Here is a 9,267-nt window from a genome sequence, read left to right as displayed (position 1 = left end):
ATTTAAATAAGTATTTATTATTTGTTAAAATAACATCAATCGTGTCACTGTGAAAATTAGTGTTATAAAACATCATCTTAGATTGAACAATATATATTATAATATAAATATAAAAGGCTAGCCTACAGGCTTTTAAGCTAGAATTTTTAAAGTGGGCCTATGTCCTAATTCTTAAATGGACTTTTCTAAAAGTTTAAAAATGCTCTATTAGAAAATAGAGGAGTCCAGGCCTCTGATACATCTTTACTAAAGCACTAGGCTGCAATTCATTTCAAAGTATCTTATCCAAGTTGTGCATTGCAAATATGCATGCTCCAACTTGAGGGGAGAACAGGAGGAACAAACACTATTTTAGAAATATCCTGCATTTAATATATACTTAATTGTAAGAATAGAATTAGCAACAAATATTGTTTTGAAAATATTCTACATTTAATGTATACGTAATTGTAGGAATAGAAGTAGCAAGTAACGGTAACGTGATTAGCTGGTATGTTAATATTAATGTATACGTAATTATAGGAATAGAATTAGCTCTCAATGTAAATTCAAATGGTAAATCTTTTCTGCTGTATTCCTTTTGTATTTAAGAGCCATGTTGTCACAGCAATGAAACCAGCCATATTCTAACCAGTTTATTACAATCTTCCACGAGGGAGATTTGTTAGACCTCAAAAACACTATTACTTGAGTTTCATTGACACTAGCTAAAACAACATTTTTAACATGATAAGTGATAAGTGAGAAGTTTACACTATCAATATATACAATTTCATATTTGTATGGAAAGACCATCTACTATTGAACTAGTAGAGAGAGTTGAAGGTATAGCAGGTGGTAACAATGGATGAGATGCAGATGAGGAGTGCAGGGATTAAGGTGGTGTTGAGGAGTTTACTTTCACTCAAATACCCGGAGATCGTTATTGTTGCATCTGCAATTACTCGAGCTAAAGTTCCAGCTTCTGTTGATAGCAATCCTCCATTAAAGGTTCCACGTGAAAGCCTTGATGACATCATTCTTGATAGAAGTGAAAGGTTCACTCCTGGATTGATCCAGCAAACAAATACGAAGCCATGTTCAAGGAACAAATTTCACATTCAGATTTCAGCAAAAGATGCGAAAACAACTTAAATGTTACACCAAGACATTATATGGACAATGAATCGCAATTAATCAGTTAATTGATAAAACTATCCTTTTGTTTCCTTTCTTTTCCTCAATAAGTTAGAAACAACCAATCTGTTTAACAGTTAATGGACTTGTTCATGCAAGACTTTTAAGTTTTTTTCTTTTGGATTTCTCCAACGGTTCATCAATTACTCGATAACTGCATTTTAATATGTGAGATCATTGGTTAAGCTAAAACAATCCCGTAATAGCTGATGCATGTGCTCGGTGATTACTTTTAAGTTTTCAAATAGTCTTTAAGTGGATTTGGTGATATCAAAATCAGGCCCACTGCAAGGTGGTTAAAAACAATGTACCTATTTAAAGTCATCAGAATAATTGAAGCAGGGCAGTTTTCATCTGATGATGCCTATTTTTATTTATTACTATATACATTATGGGCATTATAGAATGAGAATAAATTACCTTCAAGAACTTCTGCAGACACAAATGTGATAAGGGCTGATCCAACATATTGAGCCACTGAATAAGGGATCAATATATTGAAACTTAGGAGTAGTCCAATGCAAACCATGATTTCTGATGTAAGTAGAACTTGCCTGCAAGTAGAATCCAACCAAAAAGGAAAGATCAAATATGTGAGAAAATAAAATAAAAAAGAGGGAAGACTCATCATATTGAGACAGCAAACTACAAATGTGGCACAAACTCCATTTTAAAATGTGCATTAACCCATGAGCAACTTGCTAAGAAAATGATTGTTCAAAATGGTAACTTTAAGGATCACAAGGAATTTAAAGCCAGAGCCCAGAGATACACATCTTCTAACTTTAACTAGAGTCCAAGTTGGTCCAACATAATTAAAGCAATTCCTTGATATTTTATATTTACTAATATAATATATATTCGAAGAGGTTAATACACTGTCAAGTCACCAACAATAAATAATGAGTATCACAAATAAATTTTAATTTTGAGGATAATTATGACTTATAAGAAGACAAGATGTTTTTTAATAATACTTGAAGGTCTCTACCTTTCTTCAAACATATTGCTGATGTAGTTTCCAACAACAATATTTACAGGAAGCACAGTAAGACCAAGGCATGCAAGAAAAATGGCTACATTGCTGGTTGACCAATTAAAATAGTATTCGGTGATAAGGCTTGATTCAGCGAGTATGATCTCCATTGCATACTTGAGCATAAAATACACAAATAATTGAACCTGACAATAATATTCATAGTTAGTGCAAAAGACTGAATTAGAGTTCATACTATTATAACAGAGATGACTACTTCATATTCCTTTTGATGGAGGTTAAAAAATGGAAGATATGTAGAAAATATTTATAAATATAACCTTCCTCTTAGAATAATATATGTTAGCCTTTTACACTTTGTATCACATCAAATCAATATCAATTTTAGGTTACTCATTAGCTTATTCGTACCGAAATCTCTATAATCTCAGAAAATTAAACGCAAGAAAGGAAAGTCATGATGGGTTTCTTACCTTTACTGATGGTGTGAGTAACTTATATGCCATCACAATAGAAGTAACAGGTTTCTGAGTTTCTTCAGAACCTTCTTCAGAATCATCATTTTCTTCTCCATCTTCATCCTGCTCCTTTGCTTCTGAATTCATTAGTAATGGTTGTGTATGTCCATTCTCTACTACAACATGTACTGCTGGTCCTATGCATTTAAACAAAATGCAAAAAGAACTAATGAAGATTGAAGCATAAAATAAATAACTAAATATATAAAGTTAGACAGTGTGAGAGAAATAGTGCTACATAGGAGCTTTGTGCCTTGTGAGTTTACCAAGATTAGAGACAAGATTTACCAAGCATGGAATCCTAGAACTAAACTATGTGGCATAGGATACGGCAGAAAACACTTGCTTTACACAACAAAGTTATGCGACACTAAACTATGAGGTCAACATGAGCTATATAAAAAAAAAAAGTTGGATCAATGCAAATAGCTGCTTAAACAGAAAAAGGAAGGTTAAACAGATAAAAGAGTTTTAAGATTTTAATATTAACTTTGTTTGGTCTTGGAAAAGGTAACAAGTTTAATACCACTTGTAATGCATGGGGAAAAATGACAAGGGGAAGAAAGTTGGTTTAAAACACAACATCAACATCAACATCAACAACACCTTTATCCCAAACTAATGGGGTCGGTGGTAGAAAAACTGAACAATATATAAAAGTGACTTCCATATAACAAAAAGAATACAAGAAATGTCTCTGACATACCAGCATCTACTTGATATGGCTTTCCTTCACTCTTATGAGGAGGGGGTTCCTTGAAACAAAACCACAACCAAAGTAGATAGACAAGCCATGCAAGAGCCATTACCCAGCCAGGTAGAGTCTCTTCGTTCATGGTGAACTTGTAAATCTTAAAATTAGTCTGTAATAAACAAGCAAGAGCTGGACCACAAGCCATTCCCAAAGCACTTGCACTAACAAAACCTGCTGAAGCCTGCATCCGAAGTTTCACTGGTACACAGTCACTGATATAACGCCTATTAACGGCCCTTGCAGATCCTAACCTGAAATATTAGTATATTGGCCACATCAATAAATCAAGTTAATAAAAATTGTTACTCCCTTTTCAAAACAATGATGACAAAGTATATGCATCTGCATTTTTTCTTGTCACAATTTCTTAATGATCTAAATAATACTTCTGTTCAGGAATGCTGAGATGCACATATAGTATACTCAAATGACTGGTTTAATATGCATATGTGAGCTTTTTTAAAGAAGCTAGCACCAGGTTAAAGGGAAAAAAAAATACCATATATATATATATACATACACACACATGTATGTGTGCATGTATGTTAGGCAAATCAGATATAGTTGATTCTTTAGAGTTTAAGTTATGCAACACTAAGTTACCATAAAATATACCAAAATCTGAAGTAGCTATGTTTTACTAATAACATAAGCCCAAAAGTGATACAATGATATACTGAAAATTTTGTGAAATGATCAACAGGCTGTAATTATGATATGTAACAGTCTTTTAATAGCAAGCAAACAGCATATAAGTTTCTAGTATGGGAAGTATGAAACATGGAGAGTGTCAGGAAAAGCTTACCCACAGAAAAGACGTCCCACCAGAAGAACTACTATTGAATTCAGATCATAAGCCAACGCATACAATGTGTTTCCAACTAGAAGAACAATGCTACTGAGTATGAGTGGTCTCAGATATGATCTGTTTGACCATGCACTGAAATAAACTGAAGAAAACACCTGTGCAACAGCCATTGAACCAATGACCACACCACACACACTTGCTGCAGCTCCAAGGTTCAAAGAGTAGTTGTCTGCCGTAGGTACAACAATATATGTGTTGACCATATACAAAAATGTGCTTGCCAAGTTCAAAAGAAGTGACATAAAATGATATCTTTCATCAACAAATTGATCTTCAGATGGAGGTGGTAGCTCCTCTTCAATGATAAAAGCATGTCTTCCCAAAAACTGAAGGACATTTGTTGAGTTTGATAATCTGTCTACAGCTACTTTGATAGAATCAAGAACAGGATCCTTCAAGAGAAGTCAGAAGGAGACCGTCATCAAGTGTTGCAAGAATATCTGAGATATTATGAATCATAAAACAAGCTAATGTTGTGAAAAAAACCATTTATAGTCATTAACCAAAATTCCCAAAAAAATAAATACCAAATAAAAACTAAGCTTCCAAGGACCTAACTGCAATTCTTCCTTGTAAATATGGTCTGTGCTGCCAGTTTCAAATTCTATAGGCACTAAAAATATTTTACATATTTTTTTTATTGATTGTATGAGGGAAGAAATGGTGAAACTACTCCTTTGTGATTTGTGACGGAAAGATCACGAGTTCGAAACCGAGAAACAGCCTCTTTATAAATATGTAAAGGTAAAGCTGTGTGCAAGGATTTCCTTCACCCCTACCCTTACTAGTTTGGGTTTAATGGGAAGTGGATTATATATTATAGGCTTGGTAAAGGAAAGGGAAAAGGAGCTGGTCAAGATCAAACCTATGACATCAAATACATAATGGTAACAACTATGGTCAGAGCCATGTTAGCAATTAACTCATTGGCTGCTTTCTGCATTGTCTTTCACAAGAAAAATTATAAGTCACAGTTAAGGATTCCATATAACGCTGGCCTTCATCTTTATTTCTCAATACTCATAAACCATAATTTAAATTGATTAAATAAAACATAATGTATCAAATAAAATAAATAAATAAATAGAACATAATGTATATAATGGATCAAGAACTAACCCGATGAGCATAAGAAGGCTGGTCATATATAGAAATGTAGCTTCCTTGACACTGTTCTAAATCCCAAAGGTCTGCAAAAGTATTAGATAAGACCCCAACAACAGCCCCAATGCCCTGCAAAGAAGTTATTACATGATACTGTGTCAAATAAACAAAGAGCACTTTAAAAGAACCTATTACATAATACCCTCTTCCATTTTGTGACATTAGCATTGTAACATTAAGCAGGATAATATATCAGTTTCAAATGACTTAAAAGTAAAATTAGAAAAATATGTACTCAGTGTTAGAAACATTACCACATGCCTGAAGACCTGCCTTAACTGGGAATAAGGATGATTTGCACGTGTCTTGACATAATAGTCTGTGAATTTATAGCCAAGCTGCTTATCAAACTTCTTCAAGATCTTTCTCAGGCCAATAGCATTTATTTCCACAAACTTAAGAAGCTTTAAAAGATCTCTTCCAACGTTTCTATATGCTTCTCGGAGTTCAGATATGTTTAAGATATTTGGCTGCTGTAAAAGACTATGGTGCTCTTGTCCAATATCTGACAGCCTATGTGCAATTACTCCTTGTTGTTCAAGCAGAAATAAAACAATTTTTTCTATCTGAAATTCAAGAGCAAGGAAATATTGCTTAGAATTTATTGGTTTTTATATGGATAAAATAAGGTTGATAAAACTTTTAAGTTCAAATTTTTGAAAATTTTGAATGAGGTTTTGCTAACACATGCTCTATGGCTCTTCCCTCCCATTCTTCTAAAACAAGTACCCTAAAGTACAAGTTCTATACATGGGAAATTAACAAATTGAGAGAATCTCAGAAGAGGGCATATATGTATTCAGGTATTATACAAGGGAGAGTGTAGCTCATTGTTTGGTTTGGTTTGGTTTGGTTTGGTTTTACAATTAAAAAAGTACTTAACTAAGATATACAATATTTTTTCTATGTTCTAGCCATATAAGTGAGAATATATAAGTTTAGATGCAGTTGCCTGTTTGTCTAGCAGCAATGAGAAGTCTCTGAGAACATTATGGCGATTTTGAGCTCCAACCTCCATTTGTTCTATGTATCTCTTCACTTTCTTCTTCATTAACTTGTAGTTGATGTAATATCTGAAAAATGTTAAAGCATGTGTCACCTGAATTGAAACAATCATTTCTCACTTTGGTGCAAGTATTATTATCACAATTGAAAAAAGAAAAAAGGGTTGAAAATCTGATTTACAAAAGAAAAAAGCATGAAATTCAAAACATCAATAACTTATGTCAACAATAATGTTTAATCATGCCAGGGAAAAAATGAATAAGAAAGTATAATACAAAATTTTCTTTCTTTCATTCCATCATACTTATTTAGAGTTGATTGGTTCAGAGCAAGAGTGTAGATGTTTTAATTGCTTTTATTCCTCAAAATCCTTTTATTTAGATACTTCTTGTCGACAGGAACACTGAAGTCTAGAGCTACCTAAGATCAACAGTTCTTTATTGTGTGTGCCTATGCCAGGAATTATATACAAGAAGATGTTTTATGAAACTAGCTGTAAAAACATGGATACAATGAAAAAAGCAATATTGGCAATCCTATAAAGAATTATGTAAAATTATATTTGAAAGTACTATTAAGAAGGCATAGGTCTAATAGAAAGTCAAGTATGAAACTCAAATTTTCCACATGGAATAGAAGGAAAAAGAAAAATAAACTCAATAGTGATATAGAGTGTTGTCGTAAAAGGCGAATCCCAATGCACAAGACTCTTCGACTTGCAAGGATAAGAATGGTAGTTGATAGCCTTAGCTACTATTTTCCAAACTCAAACTCGTGACCTTCTATAGTCACAAGAAACAACCTTACCGTTACTACAAATTCGTCCTCAATAAATATAAAGGAATGGAATATAATAAATTAAATAAAAATATAACCTTCAATAATTTGCTAGTGACTGGTTTCAGTAAAATAAACATACCCTTTCCATTCTTGAATTTGTGATTCTCTCAACTTCTTGCCGAAGGCAACCATATTACAAAAAAGTAGGATCAGAGCACTGTATCAAACCAAGGTCAAGAGTTAAGACTAATACAAAGCTACATAATTTCAAGCTATATAAGGCTGTTGACATAGAAGCAGAAACCTGATAGCTGAAACAACAGCAGTAACTCTAATTCAGTTGACAGACCCCAAAAGAAAGGAAGACTTTTAAGCCAACAATGTCATGGATTTTCGTAGCTGAAACTAAAGTAGTTTAGCTCAATTAGGAATACTTAACAATAAGGGAGACAAACATTAAAAGAAATAACATAAATGATAAAAGCAAATTCACTTAAAACGTATGATTTTCTCATGAGTGTTCAAGTTCTTCAGCAGCAGCAGCAACAATAACAACAACATAGTACATAAACAATTAAGAAACTCAAGTTCCAATGACAAACTAAAAAAACAAAAGTGGGTAGAGGGTAAATTGCATGTCACTAAAAACATAAAAAGGGTACAAATGAGAATGAGAAAAGAGAGTGATGAATGATGATTAAGGTGGAACAGTGATCATTGTGCCACTGTTCCCACACAAATTTACCTAAATGCCACGCTCCTCAACTAATTTTCCAAACTGCCACGCAGGCAAGGTCGCTTGCAGCAGTAGCGAACTATGCATGATGATGTGTCAGGAAGCTGGTGGTGTCATTGCTCCTGACACAGGCAACCTCTGTTTTTAACTAAGTTCGCCTACCATGTAGGCGACCTTCATTTTTTTTTTTTTTAAATTTGATACTTGTTATCTACTATAAATGTGACACGTCATCAAACCGAGTTCGCCTGTGTCAGAAGCGAACTTGCCCCCATGGCAAATTGAAAAATAACACTGTTTGCGTGGCATTTAGGTAAAAAAGTTGGTGAACAATAATATTTTGATCAGTTATCGCATTAAGGTAGAGTGAATGTTTGGCACAATGAACGTGTATGCACACGAGATCTCCGGCTCAGTAGGAACAGTGACAGTCTTTCAAGCTGACACCAAATATTTCAAATCAACAAAAACATATCAAAAATCTCTTTTTCTTTTCATTTTCACAATTCCAGTTTATAACTCATATTTTGATCTGACACGAATGTTATTACACGCACGAATAATAGGTTAGTTTTATTTTTTAAATCAAAATTATGTGAGTAATATAAAATTAATGAATAAAAGTAGATGAGTAGAATAAACATATAATTATATGATTGTTTAATTTAAATTGATAATTATATATTCACATAACGCGACATGAATATATATAAATACTCGTACGAATATGATATAATTTTTTGCGGCGGTTATACTTATTATTATTTTAAATTTATCATTTTACTATTTGATTGATTACCGTTGGATCAATTTAAAATAAATAGTTGAAAAATGAAAAAAAGAGTTAATTGTCGTTAATTTTAAATTCATCCCGCGATAATCAATTAGATACTGAGAATAATAAATCTAATTATATATCATGTACGGTTTGTATTGACATGCTGGGTTGAAAATTACATTCCTTACCTCGAGCAGCCTCTCATTCATATTGCTTATATTTTTTAATTTTTTTTAGTTTAACTTTTATCATTTGTTTTTGCATCATCTAATTATATATCATGTAAGATTTTTACTTTTTTGGTAGTGATGGAACATTTATAGAAAGAAAGTTTTTAGCTTTCACTATGAAAATAACGAAAAATTATATCTTTAGCAATCAATAGCTAATATTTACCGATGGGTATGAAAATAATGAAAAAATTTGTATAAATATTTCAACTATTAAATGCATTATTCAAATATGAGTGTAGATCAATTTACATCGATATA

At 32.6% G+C, this 9,267-nt stretch overlaps 1 protein-coding gene across 6 annotated transcripts; it reads right to left on the bottom strand.

Annotated features, from left to right (window-relative positions):
- Window positions 1–709: 709 nt before the first annotated feature.
- LOC133286537 (SPX domain-containing membrane protein At4g22990-like) lies at window positions 710–7,454 on the bottom strand. Of its 6 annotated transcripts, none has more exons than XM_061483965.1 (10): window positions 7,402–7,454; window positions 6,430–6,550; window positions 5,732–6,070; window positions 5,433–5,546; window positions 4,251–4,705; window positions 3,398–3,696; window positions 2,647–2,822; window positions 2,168–2,358; window positions 1,597–1,730; window positions 710–1,045 (listed from the first exon to the last, which is right to left on the bottom strand). In XM_061483965.1, the coding sequence occupies exons 1-10, from the start codon at window positions 7,452–7,454 to the stop codon at window positions 807–809; spliced, it is 2,121 nt and encodes a 706-aa protein (XP_061339949.1). In that variant the 3' UTR covers window positions 710–806. The 6 variants fall into 6 exon arrangements, with proteins under 6 accessions (XP_061339949.1, XP_061339947.1, XP_061339950.1 ...); XM_061483963.1 differs by having other exon boundaries at window positions 3,356–3,696; window positions 5,732–6,043; XM_061483966.1 differs by having other exon boundaries at window positions 2,647–2,828; window positions 5,732–6,043.
- Window positions 7,455–9,267: the final 1,813 nt, after the last annotated feature.

The sequence above is a fragment of the Gastrolobium bilobum genome, unplaced genomic scaffold (assembly GCF_033153095.1).
Source record: "Gastrolobium bilobum isolate Gb01-03AN ecotype WA unplaced genomic scaffold, APGP_CSIRO_Gbil_v1 utg341, whole genome shotgun sequence".
Lineage (NCBI taxonomy): Eukaryota > Viridiplantae > Streptophyta > Magnoliopsida > Fabales > Fabaceae > Gastrolobium > Gastrolobium bilobum.
The sequence above is the reverse complement of the archived record's forward strand: the minus strand, read 5'-3'. Positions and strand labels throughout refer to the sequence as shown.